At 35.6% G+C, this 26,129-nt stretch overlaps 1 protein-coding gene and 1 long non-coding RNA gene across 10 annotated transcripts in view; one reads left to right on the top strand and one right to left on the bottom strand.

Moving 5' to 3' along the window:
- Nucleotides 1-26,129, bottom strand: part of CADPS2 (calcium dependent secretion activator 2) — a 568,074-nt gene that overhangs the window by 414,072 nt on the left and 127,873 nt on the right. For all 9 annotated transcript variants that reach the window (XM_019031559.4, XM_019031557.4, XM_055347443.2 and 6 more), the window contains exon 2: nucleotides 301-414. In XM_019031559.4, the coding sequence (XP_018887104.3) occupies nucleotides 301-414 (114 nt within the window). The remainder of the gene's footprint in view (nucleotides 1-300; nucleotides 415-26,129) is intronic.
- On the top strand, nucleotides 12,073-24,202 carry LOC129523789 (uncharacterized). Its single transcript, XR_008667410.2, has 3 exons — nucleotides 12,073-12,206; nucleotides 19,554-19,656; nucleotides 24,080-24,202. It is a non-coding gene; the product is annotated as an uncharacterized lncRNA (long non-coding RNA).

The raw sequence follows: 26,129 nt of genomic DNA on the forward strand, positions 1-26,129 counted from the left end.
CATGTGGACCTAGAGATAGCTATAGTCAGCTGTATCAATCACTGCCAGAAGATTTTTCTAAATAGTTTACTTCTCCTCAAAAGATGTGACTAATTTCGATTCTGTTTATCTCTCAAAACCAGGCTGTGGAATTAGAGCTTTTAAATTGCTAAATAGAACTGACAATGCTTTCAAAAAGGTTGCAAACTCACAGCCTTCCTGTCAGACCAGCAAGCTTCTTTAAAATGAGAAACCCATAAAAATAATAAAAATCCTTTTAAAATGCATCAGAAAGCTAAAAACAAAGCTCTTCAAACTTACCTCATAATAACTCCGAACTGCGTTGCAAAATGCTTCATCAGCTACAATTTGGGTTTCCCCATTGAGGAAGGCCTGGAACCGTTCTTTCAGTAACTGCAACTGTTGTTTGTTAAGCTACAAGAAAAAGAGAAAATAAGCAGATAAATTGGCCAGTACATGAAAAAATAATGACTATTAAAAATCATATTTGCTGTATATTAGATTTCACATCTAGAATTAACTTTACAGTAAAGAAAAATAAAAGCTAAAACATCCTACTACTTGTTCTAATGGTTAGACCTTATTTGAGATGGAGTCAAGCTCTGTCATCCAGGCTGGAGTGCAGTGGTGCGATCTCGGCTCACTGCAGCCTCCACCTCCCGGGTTCAAGCGATTCTCCTGCCTCAGACTCCTGAGTAACTGGGATTATGGTGCCTGCCATCACGCCTTGCTAATTTTTGTATTTTTAGTAGAGATGTTGGCCAGACTGGTCTCAAACTCCTAACCTCAAATGATCCGCCTGCCTTGGCCTCCCAGTGTGCTGGGATTACAGGCATGAGCCACTGCACCCGGACACTAATGGTTAGACTTTAAAACATTTCCAAGCCATTTCATGTACTCTGTAATCCTGATATGGAAGTGGAATCCAAATTTCTACCCCAAATTTCCAGAATCCTGATATGGAAGTGGAATCCAAATTTCTACCCCAAATTTCCAGAATTCTTGTGATTGCCACACCAGTTTCTTTATAGAGACAGGGAAAATATAAAATTTGGATAAGAAATTAACTAATAGTTAATATTAATAATATTATACAAAATTGCCAGCTGTTCTAAACAGAGAAAGTAGAGAGGAGCTTAGAGATGAGGGAGGGATGCCTTGGACAAGAGGTAATAGGAAGAAAGACTGAAAAGACAGAACGTACCCTAAGAAAGATCCCTCTGGAAAGAACAGCCATTACATGCCAAAATTTGGATTCCATGAACAAACATACATCAATACCTGAGTTTAGATAATTGAAGGAATAATAAGGAGAAGACAAAGAAGACAAATCCAAAAGAGAACAGAGAGGCAGCAGGTAGGCAGTGAATGCGTCTTTGAGCACATATGAGAAAATGCTCTGAACTGGGGAAGTTTACAACCAAGGGTCCTTACCCTGGGTCTAGCTTCCATAATTAATACAGAGGGTGAATTAGACATGAAATGTGACTTATCAATCATGTCCTCTAGTCATCAACTACAAGCAGGGTGAGCTACTTAATTTGTAGGGCCCAGTGCAAAACAAAAATAAGGAGCTTCTTAGTAAAAATATTAACAATTTCAAGACTGCAGGAACAGAGAGCATTAAGCTGAGTGCAGAGCCCTTCTAGGCACTAAGCCCTGCACAACTGTACACACAGGGGCATGTACTTCACTAGAAATAAGGCATCTTAGATCTTAGGTAATGCAGAAGCTTTTTTTTTTTTTTAATGCTTAACTGAAGAGAAAAAAACATAGTCTTGGAGATAAAACAACAAATTCCAAAATACATAAGAAACAGCAAAGGAATGATCCTTCCATTTCATTCAATCCTGATCAGACTTTATTAACAAACTCATTCCAGTTCTGGAATCTACAGAGGGATGTGAAGCATCTGGAAACATATTGAGGATAAAATGATTAAAGGATTAGGAAGACTAAACAAACTGGTATGACTTGGCTTCAAAAAGAAGGCTGATGTGAAGTAAGTATAAATCTGTTCAAAAGGCTTATTAAACTGCCATTCAAATATAAGGAAGACAGGCTCTCTAAAAAAATGGGTTTTATTTAGGACTCTAACAAATAAGACAGTTTTTAAAGAAACTGTAGCTGGGAGTAACAGACTGATTTAAAAAAAATTAAAAAGTGTCCTATTGTACCCAGGGGGAAAAAAAAAAAAAACAACTTTTGCCATGGGCAGTGAAGAAAGAAGACCATTCCATTTCTTTACTAAGGTTATCTCCTTCATTTTAGAGGAAGCTTAACCAAGCTGAGGTGCAGGAACATCATCATTATATTACAATCTCCATTTCTGTAATATTAAGAAAATGGAAGCAGGGACCTTTTGTATGGGTGCATACTAGCAACGCAAATTAAGTTCATGACTTTAGCTCTCTAGGCATGATTCACAAAAGGGACCAAATGGAAATGGGACAGCAATTGCTGAGAGTGAGGCGGCTGAAAGCACTATAGTTACTAAGCTCTGGGAATGCCAAGAAGAGCTTCTCCTTGCAAGCCAAGTGAAATAATGGCAATGGAAATGTATGCAAAGAATGACAATGAACTGAAGGAGACCTTACTGATCACTTGTGCCAACTCCTTTGCTTGATAAATAAAATACATACTCTTCAAAAACTAGAACCTGTGTATTTTTTCATTCAATTTTATTTTATCAAAGATATCTTTTTTGTTCTTTAAAACTCTTCTAAACTACCATATTTGCAATTTCTACATCATTAGTATTTAAGTTCCGCTATTATAACAGTGAGTTACTCTTTGGTAATTACAGTGTAGAAAATTCATGGATATGAATCAAGGAAAGGAGGTTTGGGCAAATCATCTTCTTGGAAGCTCCAACAAAGTTGATATAGTTCACAAAATATGCCAGAGTCACCTGGCTAAATGTCAGGCTTCAATATTTTTATGAATAGAGGATACTGCAGTTACATTTAAGACATAAAACGGATCAAATATGACACTTACATACAAAAAGCAAATAAATGAATACTTTATTAGCATAAAGAAGAAGTCTACATTTTCACATAGGCAAGATGGGGCAGGAAAAGAAAGCTAAACTTAAAATCTAGCACTGGGGATAGCTGTCAGAAAGCAGTTTCCTAAAAGCTATTTGCATTATCAAGATAAACCAGACTGTATACCAAGAGATAGACCAGTGGAACAGATCGAAGAAACAGACCGAAATACAATCAGAAATGTACTATAAAACAGCTATATAGCAACTCAAATCAGTAGTAATGGATGGTCTACTCAATGATTGGTGTTAAAATAATATAAAAGATGTTCCACCTCATGTCATCAGGGAAATGCAAATTAAAATAATGAGATTTACTACAAACCCATTAGAAAGAACAAAATCCAGAACACAGAAAACACTTGATGCTGGCAAGGATATAGACCACAGGATCTCTCATTCTTTGCTACTGGGAAAGCAAAATGGTATAGCTACTTTGTAAAACAGGTTGATGGTTTCTTACAAACTAACACACTTCTATCATATGATCCAGTAATCACAGTCCTTAGTACTTACCCAAATGAGTTGGACATTTATGTCCACACAAATACCTGTACACAAATGTTTAAAGTAGCTTTTTTCATAATTGCAAAACTTCAGTAGATGAATGGATAAACTCAGGTACGTCCAACAATGGAATATTATTTAGCAAGTAATGAAATAAGCTATCAAGCCATGGAAAGACATGGAGGAACCTTAAATGCATATTACTATGTAAAAGCAGCCAATGTAAAAAGGCTACATACTGTACGACTCCAACGATGTGACATTCTGGACAAGGCAAAGCTATGGAGACAGTAAAAAGATCAGCTGTTGATAACAGTGTAGGCTATGCATGTGCGGGGGCAGGATATATATGGGAAATTTCTGTACCATCCACTCAAGCTCAATTTTGTTGTGAAACTAAAATTTCATAAAAAAATAAACTCTATTAAAAATACTGAAATGTCATCAATTTATTTGCATTAACAATAAATTTTACATGGCAAAAAATACCATAGGCAAAATAGGAAAAGATTAACTAGAAAAAAAATACTTGCAACTCATTACCCAAAGAGTTCATTTCTAACCATATAGAGAGTTCCTAGAAATTGATAAGAACATCACAAATAAACCAACAGAAAAATGGACAAAATTGATATGTTCAGATAAAATACTTAATCCATGAAAACAAGCCTACATTCATAAAAAGAATACAAATTAAAACTATGAGAAGCCATTTTAAAGGTACATATCCTTGGAATCAGCAATTCCACTTTGAGATTGGATCAATACTACAGATACACCTGCACATGTGAGAAATGACATGTGTAGAAGGTTATTTACCACATAATTCTTAATTGCAAAAACAAGGAAAATAACCTAAATGTTCATATATAGGAGACTAAATTATGCCACATCTATAAACAGTGGTATACTATTCATTGCATTAAAAGAATGTAAACATTCTCTATGTACTGATTTTAAATATTTTAAAAATATCTTGGGGCAGAAAGCAAGTTATAGAACAGCAGTTAAAATAAGTCACCACTCACATAGAAAATGGATAAATAACATGTATGTGAATTTGCTTCCATATATAGACAGAAACTAGGGAAGAAGGATGGCTGTGGGAACTGGACAGACAGAAAATATAGGTAAAAGAGATTTTTTAACATTAGCACTTTATTCATTTTGAGTTTTCAAGTGAAACAACCCTTAAAATAAGCTATAACAGCAGCTTTGTACATCTTGAAACTCAAAACAGTTATGAAGCACTGTGAATACCTTAAATCCTATCCTACACGGAGACTGGACAACACACTAATTTTTTCCATTCTTTCAGGTAAAAAAACTTACCTTGACTCTGTGTCTATTTTTTTTTAAATATTACAATCTTGAGGATTTCAAAAAGCTTAAACCAAGATTGTCAGAAAATAACCACAGTAATCATCCTATTCAACATTCTAATCAACGCATTAATCAGTACAAAATCTACAAAAGTAGACTTTCAGATTCCAGTTGGGCCTATTAATACACACACATATATATACATCCGTTTATTATCTCAGTGAATCCTATTCTAATTTGGGACAAGTATAAAAATTGAAATCAGTGTCCCTATGGCTTCCATACAACTCTAGTACTATACTCTATCTAAGACAAAACAGACTGTTACTTTCATTCTTTAACACAGCAGTTCAAGACTTTGAGAACAAAATAAAATGATTATTTAAGAGTTTTCTCTTTTCTAGAATAAATTTTACCAGTTCGCTCCAATATCCTGGGTACTCTCCTAAGGATACATTCCAGTTTGCCATAAAATCACCATGTTAAATAAAACTAAGTATGATGGATACTTGGATGCAATGGATCATAAGTTCTGAGTTTACAGATGTGCAGAGTTGCTATTATAGCTTTTTAAAAAATCTAAACAAACTGGGTGCAGCAGCTCATGCCTGTAATCCCAGCACTTTGGGAGGTCAAGGCAGGCGGATCACCTGAGGTCAGGAGTTCGAGACCAGCGTGGCCAATGTGGTGAAACCCCGTCTCTACTAAAAAAAATACAAAAATTAGCCGGGTGTGGTGGCATGTTCCTGTCGTCCCAGATACTTGGGAGGCTGAAGCAGGAGAATCGCTGGAACCCGAGAGGCGGAGGTTGCAGTGAGCCAAGATCATGCCACTGCACTCCAGCCTGGGTGACAGAGACTCCATCTCAAAAAAAAAAAAAAATTAATTAAAATATATAATGCCCTTTGATATAAAAATTCAAAAGGAAAACACTTTGAAAACTATAAGATTAAGCAAATGAAACTCACTACAATAGCAATGTCCCTCTTAAAATGTACTAGATAGACTGATCACCATTCTCTTAGGATAGTGTGGCCAACAGAGAGATAAGTGAGAGGGCCACTTCCCACATTCTAAGCATTCTATGTCTATTAATTCAAACTAAAAACCAATTAACTCTTCTTGGCAGTCACATCTACTGACTTACACTGTGCTTATAAACAACAAAAACTTCTAAAACATTCTTACATGTGCCTCAGTAAGCCATGTTCCATCTTGCTAGATGTATCTGAGCCACTGTTCTAGTTAAGATTTTGGAATTCTGATTCTTTCGCCTGATGACTAGAGAGCTCTCTTAGCTTTGTTATAATCACTAACATAATAACATATTATCCACAGTCTCCTCCAGGTCGTTTTAAAAATATTCACCAGTTCAGGATTAAGGAAATAATCCTGAATCCTGCCATTATATATACTCCTTCAGTTTAACATAATCAATTAATATTATTTGGGGCAGTTGATTTATTATTATTTAGCATATGTTTTAATTTTGTCTTCAGACTACTATATTTACCAATGAATAAAATATTTTTAAATATGAAGGAAAATTTGACCAGCAGAAATTATCTATCAGGAATTTATAAGGCACATCCTATATAAAACTAAATTGCAGAAACTTAACTAAAACATAAATATAATTGCAAACATCTAAATACAACCAACAGATTAGCCTTGTAAAAAGAAAAAACTAAATTTTATAAATCTGACCTGGCTGTGATACTTCATCCACAATAATAACTGCCACCAGAAAAAACACTTAGATTCTAGGGTTCAGAGGTGTCTCACGTTTCTTGTTTTTTCATATTCAAATTAGATTTCATTATTTTCATTCTGAATCATGGATCAACTAAAGACTTAAGCCAGGATTTATACTACTGCAGGAGACCAGCCAATATGCAACCCAGGAACCTAGCAACCATGGCTGCATGGAGCCTGCCCTGACCTGCAGAACCCATCAGGAGTCTCAGTACTTACAGTGGAAGCTGTGTGACATCCTAGCAAGTAAAGGTGGTCACAGTCAGATTCCACAGCAAAGTGGCAGAAAACTTGTGGGTCCCTCCAGGATTGGGGCATGGGTGTGCATTTACCTCATGTCAAAGAGTAGTAAAAATGAGAAAGGTTTTTCAAAAAGGTAAAAGTCTTTACTCTAGGCACAGATGTTTCTTAAAATTCACAAACGCATAGCTTTAAGGTTTGTCAATTAAAGAAAGATATTAATAGGAAAACGCTAAAGGATCAGTACTATTTTCTTCTTCCCCTCCTATCAACACTGTCAAAAACAGCTACATCAAACCACTGAAGCCAAATCATCAGTGCCTTCCACGTTTTTGAAATAACAATGCATCCCAAGCTGTATATCAGAAAAATAGGGGGTTCCAGCTACGTCTCATACATTATAAACCCTGTGGGATGTGCTGATATTATCAGTGTTGTATTCAAATAAACTTTCCTGTCCTCTTCCATAAGCACAGATATTTGGGACAGTGAATAAATATGCCCATCTAATTCTACAAATGCCAGGTTCACTTGATAGGTATAGACATGGTCAAATGACCAAGTTAAGACCAACCAGATGGAAGCAAATGTATGCCTGACTTCCAGGAAACTGTAACAGGTGGCTAAAGTAAACACACTTTGCTTCTTTCTCTTTTTTCTTTTCCTGCTGAATGGAATTTGATGTGCTAGCTGAAGTGTCACCTTGATTCATGAAGATGGTGAGGTGGCAAGATAAAAAGTGCCTCACACCACAGAGTGGAGCAGCATTGCAACCCTAGACCACCTACCTCCCAACTTCCTTGACATGAGAGAGAAAACCTCCATACATCCTGACCACTCTTATTGGGATTTATTGGTAATATGCAGTTAACAGTAATATGGTATTAAGTCCTAACTAATAAAAAGTAATAAAAAGTCCAATGAGGTACCATACCTAACCAGAGGGAAAATACCATGGCACTATCGTGTGTTTTTTTGTAAGAAAAGTTCACCTTAATTTATTCTAAAACATTTTTCCATGCTATTTCATATGAAAAACTCCTTATCCAATAAACTTGCCCCAGTGAACAGTGAACACCTAAGCTGGCTGGATATAGATTGAAAACAAAGTTATTTTGGCAAACCAAATTCCATTGTCACACAGTGTTGACAGGATGATTTAAAAGCCCAAAATTTATAAACACCATATTAATATGTTTTATAATAAAATGTAAACCAAGTGATAAGTACAGAACAGCAAACTCCCATTGCATGGTGGACAAATGGACCCCAACCCAGTCTAGGTTCACTCAGCACTAAGTGAATGACGCCTACCCACATTCTCATTGACCTCCCAGTCCGATTCAAACCTCAGCAAAATTACACGTCATCATGGCATTGTCTGGGGTGGGCAGGGAGCTGGTGAATGCTAAGCTCCAAATGTTAAATCCATTAATTATTCCATGAGTTTCCTTGTCATGTTCTACTGACCACATTCCATGTACATCTCATTTTTCTTTCTTTTTTTTACTTTATTGAACTATAACTGACAAGTAAAAACGTAAACATTTAAGGTATACAAAGTATACAATGTTTTGATATAAGTTACACTGTTAAATAATTAAAAGTAAGCTAATTAACACACCCATCATCTTACAGTTACCTTTTGTGTCTGTGTGTGTGTGTGCATGGCAGGAGCGGTGAGAACATTTAAGGTCTACTCTTAGCAAGTTTCAAATATAAAATATATTATTATTAATTATAGTCACTATGCTGTACACTAGATCCCCAGAACATTTTCATCCCACATAATTGAAACTTTGCCCTCTTCTAACATGTCTCATTAATCTTCTTAAAATTCTCTATATTTGTTACAAAGGATGAAACTAAGCTCAAAGAAGTTAAGGATCTTACTTAACCTCACATCTAGTAAGAGACAGGGATAGAATTTCAACCAGCATCTTGATCCCAAAGCCTATATTCTTTCCGATTACCATATTATTCCATTTCCCTCATAGCTACAGACTTCTTTCAATAAAAGGTGTTTATCCCTACGCAATGTGTTGTATACAGCTTGTATGCATTTATTTGCTTATTATTTAAGTCTTTCCATTAGAACAAAAGTGGCTTTAGGATAAGAACTTGGTTTTAGCCTGAAATCAGCAGGCTAAAACCAAGTTCTTATCCTAAAGCCGCTTTTGTTGCAGATAAGGCCTAGCACATAGAATATCCTCTTTTATTTTTAAAGAATGAATAAATGAAGTAAGGGAAAGCAAATATCAGTTGGTTGCTATAAAACTATTCCCTACTAGGATAGCTATATCCTCTATTCTCATGCTTGCCTGACCCCACAAAAAAGTCAGTTTATCATGCAATAATAAAAATTCCAGATAATTTCAACACAACACAATGGATCAGAAAAGTCTATCATAGATATCTTAACCTATTTTATTAATTAGTAAGTTTATGTATTACCAACAGGGAAGTAGAAATAATAAGAGTTCTGAAGTCAGACTACTTCTGTTTTTATCCAAGATTCCCCTACAAGTTGTAGGATCTTAAGCAGGTCCCTTAACCTCAGTGCCTCAAGTTCTTCATCTATATAATAAGGCAGTAAAAATAGACATCTAATAGGGCTGTTGCATTAAATGATAGAATAAAAGTACTTAACACATATTAAATGCTTTATAATTGCCATGATTTTAGAAATACATGGTCATTTTATTTCAGCAATTGCAGAAGCCACAAACAAAAACAAATATTAAGATGGATGCCCGTGAATAATTAACAATAGATGGATCCACAGTTGTGCTGTCCAACACAGTGGTCACTAACCACATGCAGCTACTGAGCACTTGAAATGTGGCTAATCCAAGTTAACATACGTTTTAAGTTTGAAATACCAGATTTCAAACATTCAGAACCACAAAAAAAGAAAAGAATAAAAAAATACCCGCCAACCCCCACATTATAGATAAGAAAACAGACTGAGAGGTTAAGGTACAGACGCAGTTAGGTCACAGAACTGGGAGCCTAACCTAGGTTTTCTGAACCCCAATCCACAGTTTTTACTCTGTCACAGGGGTGTCCAATCTTTTGGCTTCCCTGGGCCATATTGGAAGAAGCAGATTGTCTTGGGCCACATGTAAAACACACTAACACTAATGACAGCTGATGAGCTAAAACACACAGACACACACAGACACACACACACACACACACTCATGTTTTAAAGTTTACAAATTTGTGTTGGGCTGCATTGAAAGTCATCCTGGGCCGCATGCGACCTGTGGGCCAGACAAGCTTGCTCTATCACTACATTCCCCTTACCCACTGGTATATTCTTATCTGATTCTAGGTCTTCATTCACCTGAGCCTTACAAATGGTAATCAAGGTAAGTGCTGAGGAGTTATTTAACAGGACTCTCCCTGAACATAGTAATAAGTAACTAAGAGAGAAGAATTGGCAAATCTTGTTGGTCATTATCTTCCAAAATTCTGCTTTAGGACTCTCTTATTCATTGACAGCATCTGCCTCATTCACTTCTCTGAGAGTGAAAAGGACCATGATAATAGCCTCTAATGGTCCCCACTAACAACGTAACCTCATCAAAAGCAAATGTAAACCAATTATCACAAATAGCAGCCTGAGTGATCTCTGTGGCAAACAGCAATTGAGAGATGACTGTGGAGGTAGAGAGTTGAAGAGAAATAGAAACTTTAATGAGCCATTCTGAGAAGTTCTCATTGCAATAGAAAGCCATTCCCCCCAACGCCCAGCCACCCACTAAGATCTGACAAAATCCAGGAGGTTTTGCAAACAAGTCTTCTCAGACACGTGCTATGGAAAAAAGGAGGGGAAGGAAGGAAGCTCAACACACGCTGTGACCCTTTACCGTCCTACAAAATAGAAAACAGAGCCTGTCATAAGCCAGAGAAAATTTCTACCCAACGCTTTTCTACAAATAATTCCAGTGGACTATGTCAAGTTAAATAATGAGGGACTCATTCTTTAGAAACAGTATGATTCCCCCTCAACTACCCTGAATATATGTCTAATGTAACAACTAGTCATAATAGCTAACATTTATTGACCATTTACTACACACTCAGCACAATTCTAACCTCTTTACATAGATTATTTTAATGTCAGCTCCCTATAAGGTGGGTTCAATGTTTTTTTCCAAATGAAGAAGCTAAAGCCCAGAGAATTTAAGAAAGTTACCCAGTTCACAAAATTTGGGGGCAGAACCAGGTATATCTGACTGATATGCTCTTAGCCACTGGCTACACTTGGGGCCAATCACATGATTTAATCAGCTTGAAGAGGTAAAAGCTCCTCTCTTCCCCATTTACCTTCAAAACGCTGTCCCATTCATGTTGTTTATGTCATTGTGCCTTTGCACACAGTTTGCTTCCTCTGCCTAGAGTACCATAGAACCTAATTAAGACGACACCTCCAAGAAATCTCCTTCTTTCTGCTGCCCCCAAATTATGTCATCTTATCCTCTTTGTGCCACTTCTGTACCTCATACATACATCTGTCACTTGCTTATGTGGCCTTTTCCTTACTAGGATGCAGATTTCTTCAACGCAGATGCCAACCTTCAATATATCTCACCTTAAGTACAGTGTTTGCTGGTGTAAATCATCTACAGTAGAAGAAAATTCACCATTCACTATTACTTTTTGAAGAATATATCTTGTCATAACCACTGAGCAAAGACTCTAGCACTGAAGCAAGTGAGTGAAGAGGAGGGAGCAGACAAAGCCTAAGAAAAGAATTCTAAGATAGCTGTATGTTGTCCAAATAATAAGTTCATGGACAGATTCAATGAGGCCAAAAGAAGAGCAAAGGATTTCTTTGTTGAGATGCAGCATGGGTAGCTCTGTTTTGCAGATGATATCACTCTCATGCAGGAAGAACTTTGTGCCTCAGTACCATCTGGCATTTCATGGCACAGTTCCACATGCTGAAGCCATATTTGCAAGAAACAGTGACTTTATGTTTATCACAAAGTATTCCGACAGCCTCAGGAGCAGACAACTGTGAGCCAGTGTAAAAGCTTAAAGATGCTGACCAACTCATGCCACACAATGGCCTTTTCCAGCAGGTAGTAAGTGGTTTAACAGAGTTGCTTTCAGAAGAAGAAAATATGACATAAAATTACTTTCCTCAGAAATGTCTGAAGTTTTTGCTTTCTTTCTTGACCAGGTATTACATGGATGAGAAGTGGCTATCTGCAAAAGAAGAAAAGTAGCAGCAGAAGGCAAGGGACTTTCAGCTCATCATCTTTGTGCACCATCCTTCTAGGATAAGGAGTGGCAGACTCTCAATATGATAAACATTAAGGTCTATCTTACACCTTTAACGTAGTTAGAATGCTTTTCACTGAAAGTAATAGAATCCTCAACTCAAAAAGCCCTGTTAAACAATAAGGGGGTGGGGGAGGGATTATTATCAGGTATCTCAAAAAGTACAAAAGTAAGAGAGTTCCAGAGTTAGTTAATTTAACTCCTAAGTGAAGTATTTCAGGGCCCTGGCCTTTTCCACCTGTCTACATTCTCCACATGCTAGCTTTTGTCTTCTAGTTTACTGCCTCCAAAGAAATCCACATTAACTGTGCAAAGCATCCTCATACAATAATAAACCAAAACTGAAGAAGAAAATAATTTTATTCTAAGAAAAAGGGAGAAAATTCTCCCAGAATCAGCATCCTCCTTCTGTCATATTTTCTCCCACGTATCACTGAAGAATTGATTCAAGTGTGCATTCCTAAAGAAATCAATGGGTAAGGGAAATGGAATATCACGACTGACCAATCAAGATTCACTCTGGGGACTCAAGAGGAACCCAGCCACCACTGTATAATAATGGGTGCCTAACAGCTGAATAAAACCAAGGATTTGTGAAAGAAGAAGGGTAGCCAGAGAACAGCCACTGGATAGGCAACTAGCACTGCTGCTCTGTCCTGGCCTATCCAGTAAGGAAACCTGAACTAGTAAACTGTACATAAAAGACTGAGACTACCACCTTCTAATAGCTAACTTGACATTTCCCTAACAAATAACAAAATTCTGCTCAGTACCTAAAACAGAAACGTTAGCTGCAACCCACTTTAAAAAAATACATTTCAAGTAAATTAAATTATATTGATTAGTTATTGCATTTATATTCATGTATTTAGGGACATAAAATGCAAGGATCTTATTACTCCTTTTATAATAAAAATCATTTTATATTTATTACCTTCTTTAAACTTACCAATTTTAGTGGCAAAAATGCCATGCTACCTTCAATACATCATTGTTAACAAATTTGCATTAGCAAATTCAAGGATTTGTGAGGATTAAACAGATAAAAGCCCTCTTCAGGACTGGCATTAAAAAAACTGGATATCTACATTAGGGTGACATAAATACGTGCTTCAGATTTTTAATTCTAAAAGCAATTCTGATTATACATACAGAATGCTGCTAATAAGAAAAGGCAAATTTTTAGCACATTTGTTCACCTGTGAGGTAAAAAAAAAAAAAAGAGAGAGTATGTAACTTTCCCAGGAAGAGGGACAAGAAAATGGAAGTTTATTCTATCAGTTACAAAGCTATCATTCAAGTAATTATCAAAGAAACAATAAACAAACTAAAAAATAAAGCTATTTTAAAATAAAGCCTGCTTCTGGGGCTAGTTTAATTGAATGACTATTGTAAGCTACACTGCTGAGTCTCAACAGTATGCCATGGCCCTTCTTTCACATCAGACAGGGGTGCCAAATTAAATACAGAATTCTCATTTACATTTGAATTTCAGGTAAACAATATGTCATTTTTGTGTAATTATTTCATCATCAGTGCAGAATAAATTTTTAGTATAAATATGTCCTATGCAGTATTTGGGATATATACTAAAAAGTATCCATTATTTAACTAAAATTCAAATATAATGGGCAACCTATATTTGCATTTGTATTGTGTCTTCTGATGCCCCCTCTTTCTATGTCTTTGACAACATCTTCCTTTGTTCTTTGGATTGTCCTGTTTCTATGCCCAGTTATAATGCCTTTGTCTCTTAGGACTTAATAATGTCTCCTGGCTCCAGTCAGCTCCAATTCCTTAATCTTTTCAGTGCTGTCTGAAAAAGCAGCTCAAAGGAAATTTCCACAGCAGAACTCGACATCCTGTGCAAGACTAAAACCAGACAAATAGATGAGATGACACTAAGAGACATGTGTGATCATTTTTAAAGAAAGAAGAACAAGTGAACAAATTCCAAAGCCAGTTAATTACAATCCCCCAAAGAGCTTTTTTTAAAAAATACAGGTACGAAAGACCTACCCCACACCTACTATTTCAGAATTCTGAAAAGAGTGGCCTGGAAAGCTGTATAGTTTTAAAGTTCCTGAGAGAGTCTGATATTCAGCTATAGGTTTGGGATTTTCTGGAGATGGTAATTATGAGTTAAGAAATCTACTAAAAGCTGAGGAGAGCTCAGTGAGTAGATTCAGACTTAAACAACAGAATGCTGAACCCCTAAAATTTTTTTTGGACCAACATAAAAACGAAAAGATAAATATATGGGATACACAGGATAAAACTCAAACCGATTTTTAAATCAGGCTTTCACTCATGACAAAGAAATATGAGGAGATTCATTTTCTGGTTTGTGTAATTATGAATCATATTTTAAGATATAGGCATTTCTCTTTGTTACTGTTTTTTGGTAGAGACAGGGTCTGCCTATGTTGCCCAGGCTGTTCTCAAACTCCTGAGCTCAAGGGATCCTCGAGCCTTGGATTCCCAAAGTGCTAGGCGCTTCCTAAGAGTCTTTATGTTTTGTCTGCTTGGAAGACAATCTAAAATGCTAACATCTATGCAAATTTCCCATTAGAAATAATGATTTAAAAAAATCATGTCAAGGGAATGGGTAATGAAATAAGGGCCCCCTAAAGTTTATGCATCTATTCCACCAAGTGGAAGACTGAGAGCATAGTTTCGTGGAAACTGAAAGCTTGATCTCCTTCACCTGATATCCAGGACAATTCTCCCTCACACACAACCTCCCTGAATCTTGCAGAATGTAAATGATGACCTTTTGTCAAAACCTACAAGAATAACTTTTTGTAACAGAATACTGACATATCATAAGAAATTAAAGTAATTCAAACAAACATGAAAAGGGTCTCACAATACGCACGGCACATACAAGTCTCCACAGCCAACAGAAACCACAAGGATGGAGAAGGGTCACTGCACGCTGCCTTTCATTAGTGACCACATATCCCACACACTGCCACATGCTACACTGATCCAAAGAGAAAACCTACACAATACTAAACATATTAACAAGGCTGCTACACAGTGAAATGTTGTGTAACTCAGGCTATGGTATATGCATTTTGGTCCTAAGTGTATTGGTAAAAGGTATGCCTTTGGCTCCTCCCATCTGCTGCCCACCTACTGACAGATATAGGGCCAGGTCAAGTCCTTATTTACTCCCATTAGCATTTAGAAGCATTATCCTGAAGAAGACCGAGTCCTTAGATACTCCCATTAGCATTTAGAAGCATTATCCACTCCATTTTATAGGAGAAACTTGAATTCACAAAACAGATGTCCAAGAAAACTCAAGAACACTCAAAACGAATTCAGGAAGCTAAAAACTGAAAGATAATCTAGGATGTGAATAAATAGAATAGAAAAACTTAAATATTTTTGTGCTAAAGTGGATCTGAATTTTTTTCATACTGCAACACATTACCTAACATTAGTTTCTTTCTCAGTTAATTTCTCTTGCACAAAATTCTGTTAAGAAACCCTGTTTACCCTATAAAGATATCTACTTACATTTTAAATTACAGAATAACTCAAAATTATTTCTATAGCAAAGAACAGATAAACAAAACATTCTCATACTTTCTGGAAGAGCTTTCTGAAATCCTGAGTATTATAAATCTCTGAAATGTACCTGGATAACACTGTGAAATTTGGCAGTAAGGTAGAAAAACATTTATAACCTCAATTGAGAAATTAAAGTTATTAAATAAGTTAAAAATATAATTTAACACTAAAATTGTTTGCATATTATAAGGAATTACATGAAGTAATAAAGAAAATGTCAATACATAGGGCAAATTTTACATAACCCAAAGACATAGATGTGATAGTTTGTGGCTCCTCACATCTTCCCAAACATTAGTCATACACCCTACCTTTGCCTACCAAAATGCCTAGTGTTCTACAATGACAAACCCTTTCAGTTACGGTATTGTTTTCAGAACTCTTTCCCTGTGAAACTTCCTTCAATAGGTTAATATATAAACCCCTCAGTCCTTTGAAGTATGTAACAGCTTAACACTAGCTCAACTGACTGATAACCTGCTCCCAAAAAATAGGACACATCAAATAATAATTTTCCTCGTTTAGAAATTGAGCGGGGCAGATAAAAGAGAAAAGAAAGACAAACAAGAGAGGGCAGCCAAATGGTTGTAGAAAGGAAGGAAACAAGAAGAAGATGGAGAATAAATGGGAGTTCTTAATAAGATGCTGAGATTGGAAATTCTGCTCTCCAAAGGAAGACACCCCAAGAAAGTGACACACAGATATTCTGGCAGTAGATCAAAGTTATTCAATGGCCCTGGGGTAAAATGATTACTTATTACTGAAACCAACTAGTACCTACTACATAAATTAGTTTAATAGTGCTCACATCTTACAAGCACATTTTTGAATTAAAATCTAGTATGGTATAATTAAGTCAAAGATTACTTTTCTAGGAAAAAGAGATGCATTTTATGCTACATACACATGGAGCACAGAAATTCATTCTCACATTATTCATTGTTTAAGTCTAAAGCCTTTCACATCACTTCTCTATTACTACATTCACCCTACAGTTTTCTAAATGCATGCAAAGAGGAAACTTTAAACTTTTTTAAAGCAATAACTGCCTCAACTTTTATTTAAAGGGACTAAGTTCCAATTTGGTGTTTATTCAAACATCTGGTAATTCAATAACTCAGCAAATATTTATTGAGAACCTATTACATACCTGTACTCCTACAGTGATGGGGGAGACAAAAGGTGAGATAAACCTAACCTTAAATAATGGTTTAGTGATATTTTGGGAAAAGTACACCTCATTTTCCAACACACTGTAAGTTAAATGGAGACATTTTGAAAGGAATGTTCAAATACAGTTATGATTGAAGAAAGTAAAATTTTCTTTTCCTATGATCTTGGTTTGTAAAACAGTACATTTTAGCCAACAGCTATGGCTGCCAAAAATTAGATGACAAATCTAAAGCAAGATCAGTTGTATACATATAAACACACGAACGCTTGCATGCTCTTGGGGACATACACACTTACTCCCCTACTCACCCACTGGGGTGTTGCATATTTCACAGAGCACAATTTGCCCAATCAATACACTGCAGGTCACCAAAAACTTTTTTTTCCCTTTTAAACAACCATTCAAAAGTTTAAAACAGTTGAATTTTAACATTATTTAAACATTTTCCTCCATAAACCTTCTTAATTTTCATTTTGGCTAATAGGATGTGGTGCAGAGCACTCCCCACCAGGTAGGAGCTGTGCAGTGTTACACAAAACTGTTTCTCTCCTTAACCTCCCACTAAATCCTTCAGTCAGTAAGGTTGAGTCACAATTTATCACTCAAAAAATCTTTGTTTACATGCAACTGTATTTAGTTTTCATTGCAATTAATTTGCTTTTGCTTTTCAAAACTGTCCCTATTAACAAAGTAGTGCTGTTTATCATTACCACTATTACTAATTTTTCTTATTATTAGATTCTTAAATTTTAAATTTTATCAGTTGGTGTTTCTTTATCCACTTCTGCTTTTGTTTTATTTGTTAACCAAAGTGTGACTCTTGAAGGAATTTGATAAATAAGTTAGAAAAATGTTTGCTTCTAAGGTAAATAATAATAATCAACGAAATTTAATTAAAATGACTTACTAAAAGGCCTTGACAGCATCAGAATATGTAATTTTGAAACTTTTGTTTTCATGAAATGTCTTTTTTCTTTTTTTCTTTTTGAAATGGAGTTTTGCTCATCACCCAGACTGGAGTGCAATAGCACAATCTCGGCTCACTGCAACGTCCGCCTCCCAGGTTCAGTTGAGTCTCCTGCCTCAGCCTCCTGAGTAGCTGGCATTACAGGTGCCCACCATCACGCCCGGCGAATTTTTGTATTTTTAATAGAAATGGGTTTCACCAAGTTGGCCATGTTGGTCTCAAACTCCTGACTCAGGGGATCTGCCTGCCTCAGCCTCCCAAAGTGCTGGGATTACTGGCATAAGCCACCACACCCAGAGCCTAATTTTCAAACTTTTAATCTTATGAATGTAATAACACATAATGTAAATGTCTAAATTTTAATTACTGAATTAAATGAAAATGTATACCTCAGTATCTCCTAATGCTACTTTTAAACATTTCCAAATAGTCTGTTTTAAAACATATTCTTAAGAACATAGGAGAACTTAATTTTTTTAATCAAGTTTCTGAATTCATAATGGCTCATAGTCTCCTTTAGAACTTTATATCTAAATAGATTTAATTTTTACAAATCTTTGTCCATTAAGACAGGCAGCTTCATTTTTGCTTTTAAATGAAGAATGTCTTCAGATAATAGTAACAAATAAAAACATTTGCTACTGAGCAGCATGATGACAGTTACACCAAATCTAGATTTTAGATTTATATATTCTAATGATTCTTTCCTGCAGTCTACATGTCTTGTTTGCATGTTGCATGTAAACATTATCAAGTTATGCCAAGGTACCAAGCAAACCATGCTGACGTCTTTCCTTAATAAATTCATCTTAAACTTAAAAGGCTATGAAGTTTAAGATCTTCAAAATTATTTTATGAACTAGGGCATATAACTACCAGACTGAACTAAAGTCATGCAATGAGTAGCTAAAACCAAAATGCCTCACATCAACTACAAAATCACTTTTTCTTTATCAGCTATATGATATTATCAACATTGTATTGTATTTGGGACCAATGAAGCAGAGAATATTGAAAAAGTATCAATTGTCAAAATGTTTAATGAAGACAGAGCTGTCAGATGACAGAGACGACACTAATTCAAAAGATTATTAAAACAAAAGAACTTCCAGTACATAAAATGAATCCCCAGATGTTAAAAATGGTCCTATTTTAAATAAAAATGAAAATCCCTGAAAAGTTATGCTTGGAAGAACACGATTTGTTTTGCAGAGAAAAACCCAAACAAACTACTGGGAATAAAATTTAGAGAGGCTAAAAAAAAAAGGGGGAAACCGATAAGATATTTCATAAACAAGGCCTATGTTTGTGTTCTATACTGATAGGAATATGTAAAGGCTTTGAGATCAAGAGCTTATTCTGAAAACACTGCAACTCAAGTAACACCTAGTTCTCTTCCAAAGAATCTTTGCGATGTAGACGTTTTCCTGGATTCCACATTAAATTATGTTAACAAAATAGTGAATATAATAAAATCCAAGCTGCTACTGTCCCATCTGTTTTCAGCTTTTATGTGAAAAGTGGGATCAGAACATCATTTGTTATTGTTTCCTACCACAGCACACTGATGATACAGAAAAGAGTTTAGGTTTAATCAGGAGTTTATGAGCCAAATGTTGAAGTTTTTTAGAACACTGAAAATACTTTATTTTCCCTTTCAGATTCACTGAATAGTTACTGATTACAAAAGGCGACTAACTTGACTGGCAGTGGAACACCAGAATGAACTAAAATTATACAAGGACTTAATTAATATATATATTGGTATGTACCAAGTTTATGAATTCAAAACAAAAATCCAACTTAGAAAAAGTCAAATGTTGCTTAGTTATCATTTGTATCCTAATACTGTAGAACATCTAAATATACAATAGTCATTATTTTCAAATTTTTGATATGAGAAGGTTCAATTCAATTTGAAATTCATTTACATTATCAAAAGAAATGTATACAACCACATTTCTTAGGAAAGAGATGTCAAAATTTAAAGAATAAAAATAAGAAGTTATATTTTTAAAAAAGGAAGACATAGATGTTACAGAATAATGTACCCTTGATATATAACTGAATTTCCAAATACTCTGATGTTATACTATGTCATAATCAGCTATTATTTTAAAAATAGCATAAATTCTTTCCTAAGGGTTGGGCGCGGTGGCACATGCCTGTAATCCCAGCACTTTGAGAGGTGGCAGTGGGTGCATCACCTGAGGTCAGGAGTTCGAGACTAGCCTGACCAATATGGTGAAACCCTGTCCCTACTAAAAATACAAAAAATTAGCCAGGCATGGTGGCATGCACCTGTAATCCCAGCTACTCAGGAGGCTGAGACAGGAGAATTGCTTGAACCTGGGAGGCAGAGGTTGCAGTGAGCCAAGATTGCGCCACTGCACTCCAGCCTGGGGAACAGAGCAAGACTCCCTCTCAAGGAAAAAAAAAAAAAAATTACATCCTCAGACCTCCTACAGAACCCAATCTCAAGTTCATATCTTTAAGCGCAGTATGAAAGGAACCGCCACACTGCACAACTCCAGGGACACCTTTGACAATGATAAGTGTGAGTGCTACTTCCTGAGCAGACCTGTATATTACACAAAGGTGGGGAAGTTCTGCACTGTGACCAAAGGGCAATGTTTTTGAACAATGCTGGTCTTCTTCTGTTAACATAAGTTAGGTATAGTTCTTATTTATTTATTTTGAGACGGGGTCTTTATTGCCCAGGCTGGAATGCAGTGGCACAATCATGGCTCACTACAGCTTCTACCTACCTGGCTCAAGTGATCCTCTCAGTTCAGCCTCCCAAATAGCTGGGACTTGGGAGGTGCACGCCACCATGACCAGCTAATTTTTGTATTTTTTGTAGAGACGGGGTTTCGCCAAGTTGTCCAGGCTGGTCTCAAACTTCCTGGCTCAAGCAGTTGCCCACCTCAGCCACCCAAAGTGCTGGGATTACAGGCATGAGCCACTGTGCCCAGCCAGGAATATTTTTTAAAGCATTCTGTACTACAATAAATTTAGCACCCCAGGGATGGTAATGTTTCTGGTTGAGATTTTGCCAAACTATGAACTCTCGTTCCTGATCTAGATGCTTTGTGGTGATTTATGTCATAATTTTAGGCAGGCCTGACACCCATGTCCTAAAAAATAGGCCCAAATTTTAAAAATTATTGATCAACACTCTAGTAACACTTAGGTTTGGACGTTCAATCTCTAGCTGAGTTTTTTAAAACAACTGACTAGCAGCTACTAGATGCCTGTCGATTAGGAGAAATAAAGAAAAACGGTAATTTTATTAAAAATACCAAGGTAGTCATTACTCACACGATACTGCTTGTGCATAACAGAACTCATTTTAAAATAAAGACAAAGTGATACAAGTCTTATTTAGGCCAGACTCAATTAGTATGGATGTTTTTCTGCATATATTCACATAGCACAGGGGAAGAAAAAACTAACATCAACAGAGGCATGAGATAACCATATAACTCTAGCTATGATTTTTCCAAAATAATGATGCTTTTCCTACCTAAAATGCTAAAGTTTAAAAAGTCAACATCATTTGACAAAATGACATTCACAGCAAACAGAATCAAGAAAAGTCAAGCTTGCTTCCCCTTATACTTTGTTAATAACCTCCTTATAATTTTAGATACTATCTTGATAAAATTTTAGTTATTAATATACATGTATTACCATCCCATGCCCATGAAATTGTAAGTTCTTTTTGCTGAAAATTGCCAAGCCTTATTCATTTTCATATTGCCTGCAGGTTCTCAAAGAAATGAATTTCTCACTCCTTTTGGTATTATGTATCCATCTCAGCAGAACAAAGAAAAGTTCAGGCTGAAAATAAAGCAAACCTTTTAGAAGTTGAAGTAGAATATATCCAATTCTTTGCAATCACTCATATTAAGGTTCTTATAAACATCGCGTATGTATTATAATGACCACAGGGGTAAAACAAAGCAAATGCAATCTCACATCTTATTGTAAAGGCCTCTTATATTTGATGTAAAGCACCATGATTATGTGAAATAATATTTTTGAGCTGTATTCAAAATACTATACCTTTAAAAAATAAACTGTTGTCACTTTTTAAACAGGCACATCATATCAAATCATCTCTATTATTCTTAGAATATGAAATCAGATACACAAAGACATAGAGCAAAAGCTTCAAAAGCCCCAAGGAAGAAGTGATTTGCATACATTTACTGGCCTTTCCCTAAGCAATCCTCAGAGCAGATGCTAAGCTACCTTTCAGAATTAGAAAGTACTGGGTTCATTCACTCAATTATTTTTCTACCATGAAAGCCTTGGGGATTAAAAAACAAAGTGATAGCTGCAAACCATTAACGTTTTTAAACTAATCTTCATCACCAGAGTTTAGGGGAGGAAAAAAACAGGAAAAATCAATAAATAAATGAAAGCACCAAGGTTAACATAATTAAAGCATACGTTTGTTTAGAAGAAAAATTTTTACTTAGCGCAAACCAAAAATAGCATCCTAGGATTTTCTTATTTCAGGAAAAAAAAATTAAAGGTCCTTAAAGGAAAAATAATGAGCCAAAAAAATCTTTAGTTTCGGAGCAGGAAACTACATTTCTATGAAGTTGAGTAAGACAAAAAAATTTGCCATTTTCCCTCTAAGTGGAGAATCACAGTCCACAGTTTTAGCAGCCATTGCCAAAATACTGTGGAGCTTGTCTGTTTGGGTTTGTTTACCTGACTGACATCTTTCAGCACCCACCTGAAAGTCAGGATCCAGGGATGTAATGAAATTATTATGGCCCTGAGTAACAGTTATTTTATCAAAAAGGCATATACTCTTAAGAGTAATGAAGTAGATGTCAGCCAGCAAAAGGCAGAGTTAAAGACACAAGACAAGGGGTGGATTGAAATGCAAAGGTTAGGAAAGAAATTAAAGACTGTTTGAATAAAGTTATGTTTCTTTTCTAGTTTTTGAAAAGTACAAATAGAAAACAATTGCCAGCTTTGTACCTTTCATCATACAAGTCACATTGTAAATAAACAGATATGGTAGAGGTAGTGTTTCTGAGTTCTCAGAAATTGTTTGGGGTTTCAGGAAAAAAGCCTTTTGAATCTTCTGAACATTATGTAGAAGAGCTTAATTTTATAGACTACATAGTCATTATACTGATTTATAGAGGACTTCAATGATTTTAATGGATTACTGAGTAGTATTCAGAAATGAGACTGCAGGAATCCAAAATTTCTTCTTGCCCAGACCTTTGCTATTAATCCAATTGTCACCATTTCTGAAGAAAGCAACTTATCATCGTAATTTGATTTTAACATTACATTGTCTAATTTTATTCAAATTATATGGTAAATGTCTAAAACTAGCTAGCAAAGGAAGAATCAAAATCTAAATAGGATTATTCCTAAGTGAGCATATAAAATAGAAGCCAACTACACAGCTAATATGAGTCTTTAAACTAATTCAGTCACAAATTTTATTTATGTGGGTGTATATAGGTGTATTACATATATATACACACACACACACACACACACACACACAGCACAGCACATATATGTACCTATGCTTATAGTACAATGAATAATTTTACAGTCTATACTAGAATCAATATGTTTATACATTTCATATACATAGGCATACATAGATATAGACACACTGTATAATTACTAAGCAAACTATATAATTATAATTAACTGTACCTGTAAAACATATTATTAAGCATTGTATATGCTAAGCAAAGAAGTCATCAGCTTCAGGTAAAAAAAGATGAAAATAAAATCATATTGTACAGCAACCCCCAATTATAAATGTCTGTATATGTATATTTAGGTAATTATTTATAGATATAGTCAACTAATTCATTTTTCATGTTTAGCAGATATATATAATATTAAATTGTATTCATTCCTAACACATCTCACTAAAAGTAAACATTTTTAAGACACACTATAATAGTAAGAGTCAACAGCAACAAAATTTTGGAAACTGGAAAACACATGAATAACTATTAACTGAACTAGCAGATTCCAAAAAGCCAAATCCTAACCTGATAATGGGGAGAGTTAAGTACCATCCCTAGTTAATACCAAAGAATCCTTGAAAACTGGATTAAGAAAATGTGGCACATATACACCATGGAATACTATGCAGCCATAAAAAATGATGAGTTCATGTCCTTTGTAGGAACATGGATGAAGCTGGAAACCATTATTCTCAGCAAACTATCACAAGGACAAAAAACCAAACACCGCATGTTCTCACTCATAGGTGGGAATTGAACAACGAGAATGCATGGATACAGAAAGGGGAACATCACACACTGGGGCCTGTTGTGGGGTGCGGGGAGGGGGGCGGGATAGCATTAGAAGACATACCTAATGTTAAATGACGAGTTACTGGGTGCAGCACACCAACATGGCACATGTATACATATGTAACTAACCTGCACGTTGTGCACATGTACCCTAAAACTTAAAGTATGATAATAATAAAAAAAAGAAAACCTCAGACACTGTCAGCATCCAATACTTCTGGCACTGTATGGGTAAAAGCAGGGGTGGGAGGTGAACAAAATAGTCTTGTTGAAAAATTATCATGAAACATATCCTTATATCTCTTAACAAATTCTACACTGCTGGGCAACTGCCCATCACTATTTTGGGAAAACACTGAAGACTTCTTCTCTGGGAAAAAGAGGGTCTCCAGCCTGGGAAACCCAGACATAACTGAAAGTGGGATGCAATACTGAAAAGGAAAGAATTAAGTGAACGTTTCCATACACAATGTTAAAAAGAAAGCTTCTTCCTCCACTCATTCCTGGAACATGGGCAGCCAGGCCAATACTCATCTCTGAGGAATCAAACTAAGCCCACAAGATGAAAAAATAAATATAGCTGATGGCCAGAGATGCTCACAAAGTAATTCAGCCAGATCACAAATTAATAAGCCTCACCTATATCCTGAGAGCTTTCAAACATTTTTTAATCCCTTAACTCTTACAAAGTGTGCATACAAGCAAGGATTGTCTGAGAAGTATGAAAAGTCTCCAATACAAAAGCTTAAAAAAAATTAATGGAAAAAGGCAACTTAGAAGAATCAGACCAGCAGGACGACAAAAACCACCACCCTATTCTTACTTTATCTGAAAAATAAAATATACAACAGGAAACAAGAATATGAAGCACTAAAAAAGTATTAAGCAAACAAAAAAAAGCTCTTGAAAATTAAAAATGTAGGCCAGGCATGGTCACACCTGTAATCCCAGCACTTTGGGAGGCTGAGGTGGGCAGATCACTTGAGATCAGGAGTTTGAAACAAGCCTGGCCAACACAGCGAAACCACACCTCTACTGAAAAAAAAAAAAAAAAAAAATTAGCCGGGTGTGGTGGCATGCACTGGTAATCCTAGCTACTACGGAGGCTTGGGTACAAGATTCTCTTGAACCCAGGAGGCAGATGTTGCAGTTAGCCATGATCATGCCACTACACTCTAGCCTGGGTGAAAAGTGAGACTCTACCTCAAAAATAAATAAATAAATAAATAAATAAAAATATATATATACACACACACACATGCACACACACACACGTATATTTATGTGTGTATATATAAAAGTGTATATATGTGTGTATACGTGTAATATACGTGTGTATATATGTATATGTATATATAAAACAACAGAAAAGAAGTACTCAATAGAGGCGTTGGAAGATAAAGTTCAAGAAATCCCCCAAAGATAGAGAAAAAAAGAAGAAGACAGAGAAAATAAAAGTGAAGGGATAAATAAATCAGAGAACAAGCTGGGTGGCAGTCCAACAGCAGATTCAGTGGAATTCCAGAAAGAGAGAAGAGAAAACTATTAATAAAAAGCAAGTCATTAACAAATAATTCAAGAAAATCTCCCAGAAGGGAGGCACACGAATTAACAAATTAAGAATGCTGAGTTCCCAACAAGGATGGAAGTTAATATGAATCAAAGCAAATCATTGTAATACAAAGATGAAGAATTAGAATAGCTTCATACTCTACCAGAAACTAAGAACAGAGAAAAGACTTCAAAAATCTGAAGGAAACTGATTTGCCATTAAAATTCATTACCCAGTTAAACTATCAGTTGAGTTGGATAAGAAAGAAACACTTTTCAAAATCAAGAATTTAAAAAGTATTTCTCCCATGCACCTCTCTCAAGAAAGAGGATAATAAAGTCATAAAACACAAAAGCTTTAACCAAGGA

The sequence above is a fragment of the Gorilla gorilla genome, chromosome 6 (assembly GCF_029281585.2).
Source record: "Gorilla gorilla gorilla isolate KB3781 chromosome 6, NHGRI_mGorGor1-v2.1_pri, whole genome shotgun sequence".
Lineage (NCBI taxonomy): Eukaryota > Metazoa > Chordata > Mammalia > Primates > Hominidae > Gorilla > Gorilla gorilla.